General features: G+C 42.3%; 1 protein-coding gene across 1 annotated transcript in view; it reads right to left on the reverse strand.

Annotated features, from left to right (window-relative positions):
- EXOC4 (exocyst complex component 4) overlaps positions 1-20799 on the reverse strand; it is a 637711-nt gene that overhangs the window by 462696 nt on the left and 154216 nt on the right. Inside the window, exon 9 of the mRNA XM_075925646.2 lies at positions 14955-15043. Coding sequence (XP_075781761.2) covers positions 14955-15043 — 89 coding nt within the window. The remainder of the gene's footprint in view (positions 1-14954; positions 15044-20799) is intronic.

Raw genomic sequence — 20799 nt, forward strand, 5'->3', positions numbered from 1 at the left:
ATTACTGCTTTTCCATGTATTATCAGCACATCTGCTATTAAAAGAGAAATATATAGTTATAGTCTAGGGAAGAGGCCATTTGAAAGCATTTATATACTCATTAAACACACAAAGAAAGTGACATTTGATACATTTATTCATACATCTCTAGATGCCACTAAGGTGCAATGAATACACAGCATTTCCACAGGAGACTTCAACCAGTAGCTGCTGATGACAATTAAGTCAAACACAACTACCCAATCACTGCAATTAAAACTCCCAGAGAGAAACATGGGAAGAAATCCAAGCTCATAATCACTTACAATATTTTTATATTGTTTAAGAGAATCCAGTTACAGCACATCAAGTCGTTGTTACTATACTGTCAAGCAATTAGACTGAAATTTGAAAACACTAATGAGATCTTCAAAAAGTACTTAAACCATACCCATTACTTAGAGGAAACAAATTTAGTGTGGTTTTTCCAACTAACTTCAAGTGAATTGCCACAAGCTGAGTTATAAAAGAGGTTTATGATGGAAAAAACATCTGGTCTCATGACAGATTTCACAGCACACAGGGTATCTGGATGGCTCAGGGGATTGGTAATAGGATGCAGAGCTTTCCAGCATTAGATGTCCATTGAGCTCTCTCTCAGTTGGCAGTGACTACAAGTTGTTACCATTTGATAGCCTGTGTAAAATAGCTTTGAGGGACTCAGTCAGTTCCTAGTGTGTAAATATTTACATCATACACAAAAATAAGCCCATCCTAAGAGTACTAACATGCAACTATGTTAGCAAACTCACTAGCGAAGCCAAGGCCTGAACACCATTGTCACCCCGAAAAATAACATCTTATGGCCAACAGTAAGAAACAATATGTTACACACCTCTCACTATTCATCAAGATGTACCGCACATGTATATTACAATGCAGGTATGTGCGCACGCATGAAACGTGGGCACCAATGCTGGAGAATTTTCCTTAGTGGTACCTATCAAGATGGCTTCTCCCATCAATAAGCTTGAACTGGTGGAGTAGCACAGGAGATGTCACTGTTCCCCATGCTCACCAGCTATATAGACAGAAGACTGATGTCTAAGGCTGCAAATCCATCCCCTTGAATATGCTCAGAAATTCCCATTAGAAAATGAAAACAATTTTCTCAAACACAAAAAGTTCATCCAGAACTATATTCAATCAAATATGCAAATGAAATTATCAGGACAGACAGTAAGCCTGGACAAGCATGCAAACTGATCAGGTTTTCTCACCGTGAGCTCCAGCAGCCCTAAGATCCTAGTTAATTGAGCTGAAAATCAAACAAAGACACTGTTTGTGGGTTCTGGGACATAAGACTGCATAAGACCAAAAGAACATAAGAACGGCCATACTAGGTCAGACCAAAGGTCCATCTAAGCTTAAATTGCAGCAAGGCAGGTTTAGGTTGGACTTAGGAAAAACTTCCTAAATGTCAAGGTGGCTTAACAGTGCAATACATTGCCTGGGGAGGTTGTGCAATCTCCATCACTAGAGATACTGAAGAGCAGGTTGGATAAACATCTATAAGGGATTATCTAGATGGTGCTTGGTCCTGCTGTGAGGGTGGGAGACTGGACTTGATGACCTCTTGACGTCCCTTCCAGTTTTAGTATTCTATGAGTCTAGCCCAGTATCCTGTCTTCCAACAGTGGCCAATGCCCGGTGTCCCAAAGGGAGTGAACAGAATAACCAACCATCAAGTGGTCCCTCTCCAACGGGCATCATTCCTCCCTCTCCTGGCTAATAGCCATTGATGGACGTATCCTCCATGAACTTACCAACCTCTTTTTAAAATCCTGTTAAAGTCCTGGTCTTCACAACGTTCTCCGGTAAGGAGTTCCACAGATTGACTGTGCGTTGCATGAAGAATACATTCTTTGTTTTAAATCTGATACCTATTAATTGCATTTGGTAACACTTAGTTTCTTGTGTTATGGGAGCAAGTAAATACTTTTTCCATACCTACTTGCTCCACACTAGTCATGATTTTATAGATCTCTATTGCATCCCCCCTTTGTCGTCTCTTTTCTAAGCCCATTCGAAACCCCTAACCATTTTGTTGCCCTTTTCTGAACTTTTTCCAATGCCAAGATTTTTTTTTTTTTTTAAGTGAGGTGTCCACATCTGCATGCAGTATTCAAGATATGGGTGTACCATGGATTTATATCTATCTTATGCTCTTTGCATTTACTGTACCTTTTTCTCACCCTCCCAAGAAATATTGCAATCTCAGTCACCTGGTGAATCAAGAGAATGAGCCTAAGACGTGAGAATAAAGCGACTGTGTGATATGAACACCAGGCTCACAACACACAGCACCTTGAATTTGCAAGTCATTTGCTCTCAGTTTATCAACCATGTTCAAAAGACTGTTACGGGGCTTGATTTGCTGAGCTGGTAGGAAATGAATTGCCAGGGTGACATGCTTAAGAAAACATGAAATAGGAGGGTTATAGAGAGGGCAAGATTTTGAGTAAATCAACCATGAGAACAAGTAATTAAACTTCCAAGTCCCAGGTCTCTGCACTCCAACATATGTAGAATGCAACCATCTGTCTTCTCAAATCTTCTTGGAGACTACATACATGATCCACCCCTACAATCTCCAATTCTTCCACAGACCACTCCATTCTTTCCGGGAGCTAAATAAAATTCATCCCTGGGTTTTAAAAACCCCGCAAAAGCTTGTTCCAGTCTGTTGAGGAGCTTCTCTCACTCTCTCGTCTGTCTCCACTCATTTACTCTTGTTCTCCTTTTTCCCCATCCCCATTGCTGCAGAGTCCTTCTCCTCCTAAGTTCCTATATCCAAAACAAACATCTCGTATCTATCCATCTTATCCACTTTCTTTTCCTGTAAGATCTCGTGAGAAAATACTCCAATAATACTGTATTTGAAATATTTTCTTAAGAGCCTAGGTCAATTTGACTTTCAACTATACTGAAGCACCTAAGTCAAATAGGCCTATATTTTAGAGGGATTTTGATTCCTAAGAACTTACATTATTTTTAAAACCAGGTTCCTAAACCACTTAGGCTTTACAATGCCTAAGTACCTTTAACATGTGGGCCATAAGCACTTTTGAAAATGTTTTTCTGTGTATCGTCAGAAGAAAGGGGGAAGTAAATTAACTTTTCAGTGTAACATCTAACTGTGAATTGTTTCAGGAATTAAGCAACATGAGAGATGTTATACAAAAACAAAGCTGTAATGTAAATTTCCAAATATCTTGTGCGCACAGATACACAGTACATTATACCTCAAATTCGCATACAGGCTGCAATGAACAACAATTAATATAAAGTTGCATAGGTATTTTTTTAATCCTGTAATAAGATAAGGATTATGTTCCCCCAACAGTCTTCCCTTATCAAGAACAACCCTGGACATAACCACTTCCAAGCCTGAGTTAGTAATTCAAACAACAAGCCATGCAAGCCTTTCCAGCATCTATCTTGTTTTATGCTCTGTGGCAGTCGCCTTAGCTTTGAATTCAATGATTTATTACTATATAAGCTAAGCTTCTGATAAGATTATGCTGCCAATTTGTGCCCTCTTTGTGAACAGAGGTCTCCTCGAACCCAGGTTTTGGATTAAATGCATCGAATCTCAATTAAAGGGTGACCTTTTACAAGACAAGGGAAATGTTAATTCACACTCACCTAGATGGCTTTAACCCTAACTGAAAGCAGGGCTCCTGCCACTCTGTCACTGTAATATTTCATTCCAACATTATCAGATAGATCTCTTCAGTAAACATAAAAGTCAGTCAGTCAAAGCAAGAAGAGGGAAAAATGCAAATGCTTATAGAGCTGATACTGGTGCATTTTTAAAAATACCTCACCAAAGTGATCTGGGTAGTTTTTGCGTCCTTTACTTCTTTTCTTTTTGTATGAATTCCATGTTGGTAAAAAGTATTGTTCTTCTAGGGCTAAAGCACAAGTAAAAAGACATCGGATCTCTTCTAAGGAAAAGCCCATGGAATGGTGTAAATGAGGACTGCAGGGCAGTAGTAAAGCTGAGGCAGGAGGAAGCTCAAACAGTACCCGCCCACATTCTCCATTGCTCTTCTTAGTTCAAACCCTTCATTTGTAGAGATCAGAGAAATCCTGAAGACGAATTCTTTTTGAAGGGATTGTTTTTTAATTTCAGACTAATATGTAGAAATGTGTGGCAATATAAATCAATTTTCCTTTAAAAAAAAAAAAAAAACAAGCACTATCACTTGAGCTACCAACTCATTGTCAACCAACCAGAGCCATTTGCCCACTGCTAGCAAAATGTTTTTGTCTTCCTCTATCGAGTATATGATAGCAAATTCAGCTTTTGGGTCTCGGGTCATCTAAATGTGCCTAGCAGAGAAATCCAACATAGGAAACATCAACTTTAAGTCTTGTTGATACCTACTCAGTCTGTACAATTAAATCCAAACAAGTTGGAAAATGGTAAACGCAACCTGAAAGAACTAAAAGCTATACCAAATGATCATGTCATTATTGTTTTGTTAAGTACTTGGAGTAGTGAGAAAGTTCCTGATCTTACAAGGGAGAATTTGTGACAACATAGAAGCATCTTGATTGCATCTGTTACTTGCAAGATAAGAGTTCAAAAAGATATCCACAGCGTGGGTGGGAGCACTATATACAATAACTCAAGCAAATAAGATGCCCCAGAGCTCTGAACTAATTCACAATCCTGATTTAAAAACCATGAAAGCAGATAATTCATACTAGCACAGTGACTCGAGAATGAATTGAACTTTTAAAAAAAGCAATAATTCTAGATGCAGCTATTAGAATGAGTTGAAGCCTTGTGCTGGAAGTCTTTTAGATGAGACATAAATCAGAAGTCTCAACCCTATGTAATCATTAAAGATCCCACTGTTTTGTCTGTAAGAGTAGGGTTATTAGCCCCAATGTTCTGGGCAAATTCCAACTCAGGAATTAAATTCAGTTTATCTGTGTTCCTGTTGCACTCTGTATCCTTTACTTTACCTCCTGAACTGGCGTATGGAATTGCTGTGCACTGTTTAACAGCTGTCGTACTCCTCTTGACATGGATGTCTTTCTGTGATGTGTCAAGTAACCTCTTATGTATCTGTCACGTCAACCTACCTCATGGGGTGTTGTGAGATTTAATTAAAGTACTTAGAATTCTCCAAGTGTAGGTACTATAGAAGTGCAAACTATTTTTTGTCATGAAGGCCAACAAGGAGACATTTGCCATGAGCTAAGTCAGAGGTACTCAGAGATGTGCCATGATATCTTAGTAGCAAACAATAAGGAGGGCACAGTCGAGCAGTATTCCTCAATGGTACAAAGAAGGCTTTGCAGTGAATGGTCGGCTAAACGGCAACATATTCACAAATAGGTCCATGCTTTAACACAGTACTGAATTAACCAAGGTTGGAAGGCAAATTTAGTGCCACCATCAAGGTCTTTATTCTTCACTCAAGACTGGCCTGCAGTCCATGCTCATTCATGTAGGAATGGATATGCTTTTACAGATGGAAGGGATATTAAAGGAGACTGACACAATACTGTGTCTCAGCATAGGGCATGAAGGGCCAGGTTGGGTCAATAAATCATGCTCGTAAGACACATAGCTATTGCAAGCCACGGTACGTGAAACACTTCTCTACCACACACCAGACAAAAAAGAGTACACTTATTTCAGAAGAGAGTGTGTGAGTCCAAGAGGTTAATGAAAAAAAAGGAAACTTTATGAAGCTAAAAAGACCAAGATGCTTTTACATATTGCCATCAGAGCAGCCCCGTGACTGACTATCAGAAACATTGCAGTGTTTGCAGGCTGTGCTGAGGAAAGGTCATCATTTTCTTTCAAGAAAGAAAAACAACATTTACATGTTCCATTGGTTCAGCAGCCGGCAGGAGGGGCACATGCCGAGCTATCAGAGCAGCAAAACCAATAGCTGAATATTGACAGGTCCTTTTCATGATTCACTATCTAACCAGGCCTCTACATTCATTACTGTATAAGGGGTGTATGCATATTTGGAAGAAAAATCAACACCGGGAAGATCAGGGAAGGTCTTGCTGAAATGTATTAACTTTCACCCCCTGCTTTTTATAGCTATTCAAAGTCACCGATACCAAGATAGAATTAAATGACCCTTTTAAAATAAAACTAGACTCGCAGGACCGGTGGCCCCTAATTCTCTCCTCTGAGTTAAATTGCTAAATCATCGCTTTGGAGCATCTAATAATAAGCAGCGATTGATCCAACTTCAAACGAGAACCATTTCTTCTTAGTCTTTCCTAAGATTGAGAGACAAACTGAGGAATGAAAAGATTCCGCAGCCCAAAGTCTGACTTTCATCACCTTGCATCTCCCTGAACAGAGAGAACAATTCAACTAGAGATGGAAATGTTCGGTGTTTTACAACAGTGGCGGAGTTGCTTTACTTCTTATCACAGACACCTACGCCTGGCAAAGGTCAGACTTTAATAAGCTGCAATCCATGTCCTCGGACACCAACAGAACATCAGAAAATGGTTTAGGGAAAAAAAACACAGCACACAGTGCGCACCTACTTAAAGCAACAGAGACAAAGCTGTGTATCTATTCAAAGGATCTCTTTCTCCTCCCCAAGGATATAAATATTTTGAATATTTAGCAACTGCTGAAGAATCTCAGATATCTATCTATTAGAAAAGGCTGTATAACAACAACAGTGCAATAAAAACCTGTTGCTGTGTTTCAAATGTAAAACATGCTGTAACTAAAATAGACGAAGAAAGCGATTTGCATAGCAAGCAGGACACTAATGAAGCACAGGGACCTCTCCGGCATCCATTTCTCCCTCCTCCTCCCCTTCCTTACCTCCCTCTGAATTCACTGTTTCCTTAATGGCAATCTCAGAAGCAAAATCAAGAAACAAATTATTTTCTTACACATAATCCCCCTTTTGCTGTCAAGTGTCTGACCCTGGTTTGATAATCTCATTTCCTGAGAATCAAAATGCTGGAAATGTAAGCTCCTAGAGTGTTAATTGCGGCCCTGCTCCATTGCTAATCAAAAAATTGGATGTTTTGCATGAAAATGCTGCTCTAATTAATTCTCAGTCATAAAGCGCCCTGGTTTTAATAACCCCTTTTTGATTGGATAGCCTTTGAAGAGACAGTACAGCTAATCCACTAAACTAGAAAAAACACACGCAGAGGAAATAATAAGTGGGCTTACAAGGTCTGAACCAGATGATTGCATTAATACCGTCAAGTCACAAAAAAGTGATTCTCTGTCCCCCACCTCCCCACAACCTCAGAACCACCATGATCCTCTGCACCCTGGGGAGACAAAGGCAGCCACCAGACAAAAGGTTCATTGCCTCAAATAATTTGTCCCTTCTTCACACCACTGACTTTCTAGATCTCAGACTCCCTCCCTCCCGTTTCTATTTTGGGGGATATATTTTTAACTGGGACTGTCCACTTGGCACACTGTCTCTTTTAGTGAGACAAGAATTCTGCCCCCACCCCCAGTATCTGATTGACAACTTATTATCATACACGCCTCTAAAAGGTGCTGAACTGAATTTTCATTATCCAAAATGTCAAGATTAGTTTTTATCATCAGAGAATGCAGCTGGCCTCCTCAGACAGCCCTTTGGTTAATTCAAATGGAACAAGGCACCTACACATAACTCCATTTTTCCTGGGCTTCACCTAATGTACAAGTTTTAATTTACCACTTGTCACTCTGAGGTACCATTTGCTGCTGCTGCTGCCATCACTGTTTCTTCAGCTCTCAATGAGGAAAGAAAAATCTTAATTAGCAGCAGCTTGCTTTGGTTTCATTAATTACTAAAATAAATTACAAGGAATTTCCAACAGTACAGGTTTACTTGGAATAATACTAGTTTTCCTGTGCAAACCAGAATCATATTTATCCTTGGCATCTTTAACTTGTATTTACCATTGGACCATAATGAACACTCTATTCAGGTCCAAACCATACGAAGTGTATTGATTACAGATTGACACTGAAATTTTCCTATACCACCAACGAGCAACTATCCGAACCTCTGGACATGTCCTTTTATTTTATTTATATATATATATATATATATATATATATATATATATATATATATATATATATATATATATATATATATATATATATATATATAAAAATATAAATATAAATATAAATAAATAAATAAATAAAATAGGACATCTCAATTTCCAGGCTCTGTTCTCTGATGGTCGCACTTATCTGCGCACCCCTTATATGAGCTCAAATTCTTGTAGCTCTGCTTTGGACACACTTATGGGGTAAAAATATTCTCTGACTGAGATCTTAAATGCACAAAAGTCAGAAAATTCTAAGTTAATGATCCTGCCACAGCAGTAACTCACTCAGCTAGATCACAGACCTACATGAAAACAACATCCTCCATACTTCAAGGGACGGATACATTCTTATTGTAAAGGATTATATACAGCTATTACAACTAATGCTACAGTTGATCTTTGGCACAAGGCTGAGACAAAGCAATATACAACACAGCATGAACATACTACCTCCCAATTTGGCCAGTTACACTCTTATCGAAACTTCAGTTTTGAATTATTTGACTTTTGTAAATGGAATTTTAAAATGGTGTTGCTGTAACATTGGGCTTTATTAGACCCACCAAAAATCACTTGCATATGTGTCTGAAAATATCACAAGGGATTAAGCACACATGCTAAGGTTTAACCAGAACAACAGTTTTCCAGTACTAACCACTATCAAGTTGATGCTCAGCATAGCCTCCTTGCATTTACCACTTAACCAATGCCAAACATTACAGTAAGGTCCAAACCATAAGAAGTTTACTGATATATTGACATTGAAATTTTACAACTCCACCAGAGAGCATGCATTCACAGCATCACACCCTCAGCAATGCCTGGGACTTTCATAATACCACAGGACTGAAAGGTGCCTTGCGAAGTCATCTCGTCCAGTTTCCTTTGCCCACTGAAGGACTAAGAATTATCACGACCATCCCTGACAGGTGTTTGTCTAACTTCTCCTTAAACATCTCCCGTGACACATTCCACAACTTCCCTAAGCATTTCATTCCAGTATTTAACCACCCTGACTTAACTACCCTGAGGACGTTTTTCTTAATGCTTAATATAAGCCACTCTTGCAGCAGTTTAAGCCCACTGCTTCCTGTCCTACCCTCAGAGGTTAAGGAGAACCTCCTTCTAATAACAACCTTCCACATACTCAAAAGCTGTTATGTCAGTCTCAGTCTTCCCTTCTCCAGACTGAACAAGCCTACTTCTTTCCATCTTCTCTCACAGGCCATGTTTTCTAGACTTTTCATCATTTTTGTTGCTTTTCTCTGGGCTTCCTTCAATTTGTCCACATCTTTCCTGAAATGTGGCACCCAGAATTGGATACAGTACTCCAGATGAGGCCTTATCAGTACAGCAGAGTGGAAGAATTATTTACTGTTAGGGTTCTACCAGATTCACAGCCACGAAAAATGTATGTCAGACCGTGAGCTCTGGCCTTTCTGTGTGCGTTTGCCTTGTACTGCACAGACTTCCCACAAGAGACACGCACTTCTAAAACCGTGGTCCTGACACAAAAGGGAGTTAAAGGGGGAGTCCTAAGTTTATTTTGGAGGGTCATGGTATGGCCACACTTACTTTCACACTACCTTTAGAGTTGGGTGGCCAGAGAGCAGTGGTGCCCCACGAGCAAAAGCACAGAACTAGGGGTGGCATGCTGTGGTTCTGCCACCCTGGCTTGTTTGCTACTGCCTTCAGACCTGGGCAGCCAGCGAATGGAAGCTGCTGAGTAAGGACTCCGCTTTGCAAGCAGCAGTACAAAGGTCAGTGAGGCAATACCATAGCACCCCATTCTTACTCAGGTGCTGCTGACGGTGGAAGCACCACCTTCAGAGCTGGGCTCCCTGCCCAACTCAAAAGGCAGCGCCACAGACAGCAGCAGCGCAGGACGGTAGCAGTACCCCAACGCCACACACAACCTTCCAACCCCTGCAAAACACCTTTTTGGGTCATAAGAACATCACAATGGCTGTACTGGGTCAGACCAAGGTCCATTTAGCCCCGTATCCTGTCTGCCAACAATGGCCAATACCAGATGCCCCAGAGAGTGGGAACACAACAGCAAATCAGCATGTGATCCCTTTCCTATCATCAATCTCCAGACAAACACAGAGGCTAAGGACACCATTCCTACCCATCCTGGCTAATAGCCACTGATGGATCTAACCTCTATGAACTTATCTAGCTCTTTTTTGATTCCTGTTAAAGTCCTGGTCTTTACAACAGGACCCTTACTATTACACCACCATGAAATTTTAGATTTAAAGAGCTGAGACCATGAATTTTACCATTTTTTTTCCTATGTCTGAAAGTGACCAAAATGAATGGTGAATTTCATAGGGTCCTACTTATGTCTTGTTTACAACACTGCTGCTAATATCTTCGAGAATGAGGTTTATTTTGCAACAGTGTTACACTGTTGGTTCATAGTTAGCTTGTCATCCACCATCACCCACAGATCACTTTTTCCAGGACTCCTTCCTGGGCAGTCATTTCCCATATTCCTTTCTAAATGGAGTCCTTTGCATTTGTCCGAAATGGATTTCATCCTATTTCCTTCAGACCATTTCTCCAATAGGTCTAGATTATTCTGAATTTTAATCCTATCTTCCAAAGCATTTGCAACCACTCCCAATTTGATATCATCCACAAACTTTACAAATGTACTCTCTGCACCAGGGTTACTCAACATGCGGCCTGCAGCCCGTTTGTTCGCGGCCCACAATGCGGTTTGGGTTTACGCAGGGCTCAACACATGGCCCACAAGCGGGACCTTTTGAATATGGCCTCCACTGGGAGCATGCTCCACGACAGCGAGTCAATATCACAGTCTTCTGTTGATATGCGCTTTAGTGGTTAAATTCCTGGACTGTCATTGCTCATTAAAAGTGCTGTCATATGGGTGGAAGTCAGAAAAATGTTGCATTTTATTAATAACAGCAGAACGGACTTCTATGGGGCCTGTGTCTTACGTAGTCTTGCCTTAATCTTTTTATTCATGCCCATCAGTGTGAAAGAAGCTATTTGCATAAATCTGCATATATATGCAACCACACTTCAGTTGCGGCCCGCGGCATCTGCTGTGAGTATCACTGTGGTCCCCCGAGGCTTCCAAAATTGAGTAGCCCTGCTCTATGCCATTATCTCAATCACTGATGAAGATATTGAACAGAATGAGACCCTACACTGATCCCTGGAAGCCTTCAGTTCTAATCCTGCTTCCGACTCAAAGATTGTGTCTCTATTCGCCATCTCTAAAATGGAAAAGAGAGCAGTCCTCTGCCTCACTGTGATGCAGTGATGAAGTGTGAGTTCCTCAAGTATCCTGGTGATAGAATTACCAGAGACAGAATGAGGCACTTCCCGGAACACTGAAGGAGCACAGCCATGCTCCAAGGAGTTTACACACTAGGGAATCATCAAACTAGAACATATTGATCATTATACATGGCACATGATTACAGGCTGAAATTTCAGAGAAACACCATTTGGTGAGAAGGTGAGTCATGCAGGCCTATCGCTAGTGCACTAATGTATACATACACCGAGCCAGCAAGCACTAGAGTTGTGAGCAAGAAGGGTCTTGAAAGTCATGACTCCAGAGTCCTGAGCCTAACTCTGCTAGTCAGCCTTCACACTCCTTGGCCAGCACACTCTGTGCCTCAGGTTGCCCAGCTAGAAAGTGAGAATAAAAGACTGACCTGTAAAAGCTTTGAGATCCTCGGATGAAAGAAACGAAGGTCCAAACTTCTAAGAGGAGCTGAGCAGCTGCCAATTCTCACAACTGTTCAGCAGCTCTTAACAGTTCGTTCTTAAAAATCAAAGCCCCAGATGCACAACAACACTAGCCAAGTTGACCTTGATATGAACTGCTAGAGTCTGCACTGGCACAGATAACTGAGAGGAACTGGATGCTATTTTCCATGCTGATCAGTCCCCTCAAGGCTTGTAAGGATTTTCACAGCAGATCAAAGTTCTCTTACCAGTTGTGCTGATAAACTGAACTGAGACCACAGCTCCTACGAACATGTCAAACCACACCACTCCCTGCAGCGACAGGGACCCGAAGTCACACCTGATGGATTTAAGAGTCCATGACGAAAACACCTTGGACAAAATGATACTTTGCTAGAAATTATTAGCAGAACAGACATCATGGCATCTGCCACCTGATGAGAGGCTCCACAGCCTATCCACCTCTGGTACTCTGAGGGCAACAAACACAGGAATAGCCATTGGTAAGGAAGATCAGCAGCTAAGTTTAGATTCCTTGCTCACATGTGTAAGACAACAAGGATATAACCCAGTGAATTTTCATCTTTGGCTGACACTTTTCCCCCGGCATTTTGTACTTACATCTTTTGAACCAGTTAAAAAAGTAGCTCCAACACTCCCCCACCACCACCTCTGCTGCTTCCTTCCCATTCCAGCCACATTCCACCCAAAATGAGCATTTGACTTTTGCCATGCAGAGCCAAATACATTCTGCCCCGTCACTGTGTTGCTGACAAAAGCTACAGAAACATGAACAGGCTGGAAACTGATCGGGGTTAGGGCTGAGACTATAAGCACATATCGTGCCCAGCTAGCGTAAGCAAGTCCAGCGCTAGGTAAGTGCCATTAAGCATAACCATTATAAAAAAATACAGGCAGGCAATGGCACTGTCTAGAATCATTTCAACTAAAAGTTTTTAAAAAAGGAATTTTAAAGCTGATAAAGGAGAATATACATCTCCTAAAACAGTGTTTCTTAAACTGCGTTCTGTGGCACACCAGTGTGCTGTCAGGCAATTGGAGGTGTGCCACAGAGAACAGAATTCAAAATAGCTGTCCTTAAAGGGGCAGATCACCTTTTTTCTTTTTTTCCTCCCTCAATAACTCCCTGCACCCCCCAACTTTTTTTTCTCCGCCCCTCCCCCCAACAAAAAATCCTTCGTGTTCCTCATTAAAAACAAAATATTGTTTGGTGTTCCACGGTATTAAAACGTTTAAGAAACACTGCCCTAAAGATAGGTTAAGTTGCTTGAGAACACTTGAGGGAGACTGTTCCAGGCATAGCGGTAGCATATAAGGAATGGGAAGAAAGGAGGGAGAATCCCAAGACTTAACAAGCAAGAAAAAAGTCATAGATGTGGATGGAGATGAGAGGATGTATCCCTTTGTGTAGGAGTTTGAAAATCTTGACTGTCATAGGAGATGGCAATTCAATGCAGTCAATAGGAGGATAGATTACATGGATTTGGTAAGCAATTCACTATTTAGCCAGAGGGTGTAAAAAAAATCCCATTTCCTGCTCATTTTTTTGGGTGTAAAAAAAATCCCAGCCTCTCTTTCCCTTATCCAGTGCTGCTGTTGGCTCTCAGAAAGCCCATTCATATGCCTGATGCTTGGATCGCAGTCAGGGTGGCATATTAGGAGGGAAAAACTTGCTGCCGAGAAGATCTTCCAAGGAACATGTAGAAGAAAAGCTTGAAGTTCTGTTAATGCCATTTTGTTTTGAAAGAGGGTTTTATTTTCAGTTGCCATGAATCCCCAATGGTCACACTGGCACTTGGGCAGGAACTGGCACTATTGGGTCTGAAATACTGCCATGCACATGGCATGCATCACCGCCCAATTCTGGAAGAGATCCTGTTGCGGGAAGATTAGGGATGAGCCTAAGAACGACCATACTGGGTCAGACCAAAGATCCACCTAACCCAGTATCCTGCCTTATGACAGTGGCCAATGCCAGTGCTCCAGAGTGAATGAACAGAACAGGGAACCATCAAGTGATTCATCTTCTGTTGCCCATTCCCATCTTCTGGCAAGCACTATTTCTTGAAGGTCTAAACCCAGCGAAGTCAGTGGAAAATGACTCAAGCCCTGGTTTTCTTCGTTTGTGTCTAAGCTGGGTACCTTGCATTGTATGCAAAGAGGACTTACAGGAATTCCATCATTTAAAACAATGAAAACTTCATATTCCTCCCTCTGAGCTAGGCATGGCAGTCCCGAGCAATGCTCTGTGCAGCCCAGCACTGAGAACCCCTCCCCACGGGAGGAGCTGAAACTGTGGGAGTCAGAGGGATGCCGATGCTCCCGGACAGACCGAATGCCATTTGCTGCACTATGTCCAGTCCAAGAGAGTTGGTAACCCTGGAGCAAGGCAGGAAGTGAAACTCAGCTGAGAGCCTCAGGGGAGCAGGCAGGAGGCACAGGTGATAGCAGGTAATGAGGAAATCGCCACTTCTCTCCAGCCATTGACTTTTCTGTGGGTCAGTGGCCCCCAACCCAAAAAAAGATTCCCCACCCCTACAGTAGAGGCTCATGCTTTCAGATGCAGCGTTCAGTCCCAGGAGATAAACCAAGGCTATTACATGAGCATGTGCCAAAGTGGAAATAAATTTCAGGTAAGGGAAAAAAAAAATCTTCAGTCTTCTAAAAGCATAGAGTAACTTTTTTTAAGTCACTGTTTTAAGAGTGCCCTTTTAAACTCACACCTACTAAGGTACCACCAAGACTCCGTGTTGTTTTTTCAATACAGCTGGGACACTCTTACAGTGGCCATGTCGCTACATTAGGCCGAAGAAGAATGCTATCCCGTTCACATAATAAAACCAGCTCAGCGAGCAGAGGTAGTACTTACGCTGCCAAAATTTATGTCGCTCAGGGCTGTGTTTTTCTCATACCCTTGAGCAACAAAGTTTTGTGGACATCCAGGAAAGTGTAGTCATGGTCAGAGATGATGGCCCTACATAAGATTTTCTAGAGGGGGACTTTTGGTTCTGCATGCATCCAGGCAGGGCCTGGCGATACTTTACAAACCCATCAAACGTATGAGCTGTCAAGCTCCCCACCTTGAAGTTCTCCACTCCTGCTGTAGAGCTCCCGTCTCTGCTCACGCAAATAGGCACTCATGCTAATAGCATGGGAGGATGACTCGAACCTGCAAATAAAAAGCATGCCGTGAGTCACACAGCTCATACTGCCTTTGCTACAGCCACAAAGGTTGAGATACTGGGTTAAATTAATTGAAAAAGTATTTGCTAATTAATGCCATCAGCTCTGGAAGCCTGCTAGGCACGTTCCAAAGGCAGAAGACCCAGCACAGAGGTGGAATCCAATCATAGAATCACAGAATATCAGAACTGAAAGGGACCTCGAGAGATAATCAAGTTCAGTCCTCTGCCTTCACGGCAGAACCAAGCACAGTCTAGATCATTCCTGAGAGATCTCTGTCTGACCTGCTCTTAAATATCTCCAGTGATGGAGATTCCACAACCTCCCTAAGCAATTTATTCCAGCGATTAACCACCCTGACAGTTAGGAAGCTTTTCCTAATGTCCAACCTAAACCTCCCTTACTGTGGTTTAAGCCTATTGCTTCTTGTCCTATCAGCAGAGGCTAAGGAGAACAATTTTCCCCCCTCCTCCCTGTGACACCCTTTTAAGATACCTGAAAACCACTATCATGTCCCCATCAGTCTTCTCTTTTCCAGACTAAACAAGCCCAATTCCTTGCCTCAGACCTCATGTTTTCTAGACCTTTAATCGTTTTTGTTGCTTTTCTCTGGACCTTCTCCGATTTCTCCACATCCTTCTTGAAATGTGGCACCCAGAACTGGACACAATACTCCGAATGAGGCCTATTCACTGCGAAGTAGAGCGGGAGAATGACTTCTAGTGTCTTGCTCACAACACCCCTGTTAATGCATCCTAGAATCACGTTTGCCTTTTTTGCAACAGTGTCACACTGTTGACTCAAATTTAGTGTGTGGTCCACTAAGACCCCTTGATCCCTTTCTACAGGACTCCTTCCTAGACAGTCGCTTCCCATTCTATGTGTGTGAAAATGATTGTTCCTTCTTAAGTGGAGAACTTAGGAAGGAAGTAAAGCAAACTCACACACTAAGCACACACTTCAGCTCTTCGCAAGGAAGTGCTACAGCCAATGACGAAGACTCAATATTCCCCTGGGTAACTAGGAATAGCAACCCATTCAATTATGTTTGATTGTGTTGGGTCCCCTTCAGCCCATCTATCTCCTACTGCTGTCCACCATCAGACTCCCCCAGTCTCAGTTGACTTCTTACCATCCTTCCTCTTTATCCTTTCCCTTCTCGGCTCGCTTCCTTCCGTTTCCACTTCCCACTCCCTTCTCTTACTAATGCAATTATTTCCTCTCCCACACCTCAACCACAAGTGTTTCCAGCAAAAGAGACTGTAAACAAGTGTATAGTCAAACACGCTAAAAACTCCCAAGAACCAGCTTAACATGTGGAAACCCCCCGCCCGCATCATGTTGCTTGTACATCCATCCCTTTCCCACATGGCATGGTTATGGATTTTACTTGTTCAGATTGCCAGCTCTTCTCAGCATGGACACTGTGCATGTCACCATGACTGACTAGGGTCTATGATAATATCAATTAGCATTTCAATTGATGCAGGGCCTTTCAGCTGAACAGCTCTAAGTTTTTTATAAGGCATTCATCAGTCAAGTGACGCAACCACCTTGTTACAGGAGCATTGTACTCACTTCGGAGATGGAGAAATTGAGGCTCAGAACAATTAAGTGACCTGTCTAAGTGACACCAAGTCAGTCTCAGAATCTTAAGAATAGAACCCAGAATTCCCTTTTTCCCCTGGTACTGTTACATCACATCCCCGCTTCTAAGTGACCCTCCAGCACAAATACCCAGTATCTACAAAATTAGCTTCCAAGCAGATTTGCCAACTACTCGCACATGTACAGCTCTATCAGTCTACAAGTGAGATCAAGGCTCCATCTCCTGTTCAAGCGATTTCCAAAGTGGCGACTCTGAACACAGAGATTTTTAGGACAGGTGGATGGCTTCTCTAATGGGAAGCAAGTGATGGAAATGCAAGGAAGACAGCCTCTCTGCCCGGAGAGGAAAAACGCAGAAGATGGAAGAGACGACAAGGATAAGACTTTATCAAACACATGCATCCCTTGGAGGATAAAGAAATTCCATTTCACCCGAGAGATTTCCATAGAAGCAGCGACAGCTGACAAGAGACAGATAACAGAATGAGAGATCCCGATAAACATCACTGTCACTGAGGTGCTAGCAGTGACTTAGTGACAAGAGCCTGAGCAGTAAAAGATGGCTGTTCTTATGAAGCTAGGCGCCATCACGTTAGCCAATTACCCTTAACTACATTTTCAACTGATAGAGCTGAGTACACAGGCTTAAGAGTGCTGCAAGTGAAACAGAGCAGATGAATTCATCCTTTTCACCCCTCACATTGAAGGGGGCTGAGAACACTTACAGAATTTGCAGCCTACGCAATGAAGAAAAGCAAGCACCCTGTGGTGCTCCAAAGTACAGCTTAGTAATGGGGAAAGGGAGTAAACAGAAAGTCCGGGGAGAGGGAAAGAGTAAGGATGTGGATTTAAAGCCACATATTCGATCAGCCAGAACTGGGCCAGATGTCCAGAGAATCCTCTGGAAAAAGCCAAAGACTTTAATACCAGGGGATTCCATTTGGTGATCTGTAGGCTCTCTGCAGCTGTCATCATGTTTCCACTGTGTGTGTGTGCACACATTATGACTTGAACAAGGGAGCCTGGATTTTTCTGTGGCCCTTTACAGCCTACCACAACTGCCAGGGTCTGCTCTAGTTAACACAATAGTTATTATTTGTATTCGTGCTTTTAAAAAAAGGAATTCATCAGATTATTAAGGATTAAAAAAAGCAGGAGAAGCTTTACGAAGGACTATAAAGAGGCCCAGGCACTGTCAACAGCTGCTTCAGAAGGGCACAAGAGGGTTAATGCAGGACACCTCTTGTACCAATCCATTCACTGATGAAGTTAGTGCAAGCCATCCAGGAATACCAAGTTCCCACTTCTTCCCACTTGCACGTGGTGAGACAACTTCAGCAGAAGGCCCTAACCCCAACTCCAGCAGGGCACTGGGGTAACGCAAGGCAGGCCTACACTCACATTCACTTCCTTCCACTTTCTTCAGAGCATCAGATTCGTTGGACTTGTTCTACTTAAATTTCACATTTTCCTTCTCTGCTGCCGGTCAAAGTTTTTCTCTCTGCCTGACGCTCCTCCCCTTTACGATGTACCGTGAACAGTGCCCGAAGGCCTCAATTGAGATCACATCCTTATCAATACATAACGAAAGACCGGCCAGGCCCCTCAAGAATCACATCTAAATAGTCAAGGCAGACAAAGCGGGGTTCTCTGGAGAAGTCGGCCAATAGGGCTGGAGCATTACAGCCTGTGTAGCTTCATGTATTTTTCTTAGGGCATGTGCTGTTTTCAATGTCTGGTGAGCGGGGGGAAAGCTCATTGGTGCAGGGTATGCATAGGGGGGCCGTTGCCCTGTTTGAGCCGGGGTCGTTGTGCCCTGGCAGTGGACAGGCAGCTCGGTATGTGCATTGCAGTGTATGGGAGCGGGGGCAGGATGGCAGAGCTGATGGCACTTCCTGTCGCTGTCATTTTATCATCTAGCAAGAGAAGGAAGTGGGGAGGGGAGGAGAGGAGAGGGGAGGAAAGAAAGGACGTATTAAGATCCCCTTTTACAGATGGGGAAATGAGGCACAGAGAAGTTAGAGCAGGAAACCAGTGACAGAGATGGGAATTAAACACCAGTCTCCTCCAGACCCACTACCTTAGCGACAAAAAGGTATCTTAAGAAGTGGAAGTCCAATCCTAGTGAGATAAATAGAAAGGAACATAAACACTGTCAAATCAAGTGTAAACATGTAATAAGAAAAGCAAAAAAAGATTTTGAGGAACAGCTAGCCAAAAACTCAAAAAGAAATAAAATGTTTAAATACATTAGAAGCAGGAAACCTGCTAAAAAACCTGTGGGTCCCCTAGATGATCGAGCTATAAAAGGAGCAATCAAGGACGATAAAGCCATTGCGGAGAAACTAATGATTTCTTTGCTTCAGTCTTCATGGCTGAGGACGTTGGGGAGGTTCCTGAATCTGCACCGTCCTTTGTGGGTGATGAATCTGAGGAACTGTCCCGGATTGAAGTGTCATTAGAGGAGGTTTTGGAACAAATAGAAAAACTTAATGTTAACAAATCTCCGGGACCGGATGGCATTCATCCAAGGGTTCTAAAAGAACTTAAATGGGAAATTGCTGAGCTATTATCTGTGGTTTGTAACCTATCCTTTAAATCAGCTTCCGTACCTAATGACTGGAAGGTAGCCAACGTGACACCAATATTTAAAAAGGGCTCTAGAGGCGATCCTGGCAGTTACAGACTGGTAAGTCTAACTTCAGTACCGGGCAAATTAGTCGAAACAATAGTGAAGAATAAAATTGTGAAGCATGTAGAAGAACATAATTTGTTGGACAAAAGTCAACATGGTTTCTGTAAAGGGAAATCCTGTCTTACTAATCTGTTAGAGTTCTTTGAAGGGGTTAACAAGCATGCGGACAAGGGGGATCCAGTAGATACAGTATACTTGGATTTTCAGAAAGCGTTTGACAAGGTCCCTCACCAAAGGCTCTTGTGTAAATTACATGGCCATGGGATAAGAGGGAAGGTCCTTTCTTGGATTGAGAACTGGTTAAAAGACAGGAAACAAAGGGTAGGAATAAATGGTAAATTTTCAGATTGGAGAGGGGTAACTAGTGGTGTACCCCAAGGGTCAGTCCTGGGACCAATCCTTTTCAACTTATTCATAAATGATCTGCAGAAAGGGGTAAGCAGTGAGGTAGTAAAGTTTGCAGATGATACCAAACTGTTTAGGATAGTCAAGACAGAAGCAGACTGAGGGACTCCAAGAAGATCTCACCAAACTGTGTGATTGGGCAACAAAATGGCAAATGAAATTTAATGTGGATAAGTGTAAAGTAATGCATATCGGGAAAAATAACCCCAACTATACGTACAGTATGATGGGGACTAATTTGGCTACGACAAATCAGGAAAGACATCTTGGAGTTATCGTGGACAGTTCTCTGAAAACTTCCACACAGAGTGCAGCGGCGGTCAAAAAGGCAAATAGGATGCTAGGAATTATTAGGAAAGGGATAGAAAATAAGACCAAGAATATCTTACTGCCCCTGTATAAAACTATGGTACGCCCACATCTGGAATACTGTGTACAGATGTGGTCTCCTCACCTCAAAAAAGATATTTTGGCCTTAGAAAGGGTTCAGAAAAGGGCAACTAAAATGATTAGGGGTTTGGAACGGGTCCCATATGAGGAGAGGTTAAAGCAACTGGGAATTTTCAGTTTAGAAAAGAGGAGACTGAGGGGGGATATGATACAGGTCTATAAAATCATGAGTGGTGTGGAAAGGGCCGATAAAGAAAAGTTATTTATTAGTTCCCATAATAGAAGAACGAGAGGACACCAAATGAAATTAATGGGTAGCAGGTTTAAAACTAATAAAAGAAAGTTCTTCACACAGCGTGTAGTCAACCTGTGGAACTCCTTCCCAGAGGAGGCTGTGAAGGCTAGGACTATAATAGAGTTTAAAGAGAAGCTAGATAAATTCATGGAGGTTAGGTCCATAAAAGGCTATTAGCCAGGGGATAAAATGGTGTCCTTGGCCTCTGTTTGTCAGAGGCTGGAGAGGGATGACAGGAGACAAATCTCTTGATCATTGTCTTCGGTCCACCCTCTCTGGAGCACCTGGTGCTGGCCACTGTCGGTAGACAGGATACTGGGCTAGATGGACCTTTGGTCTGACCCAGTAC

This window comes from Pelodiscus sinensis, chromosome 1, assembly GCF_052426305.1.
Source record: "Pelodiscus sinensis isolate ZL-2025 chromosome 1, ASM5242630v1, whole genome shotgun sequence".
Taxonomy (NCBI): domain Eukaryota; kingdom Metazoa; phylum Chordata; order Testudines; family Trionychidae; genus Pelodiscus; species Pelodiscus sinensis.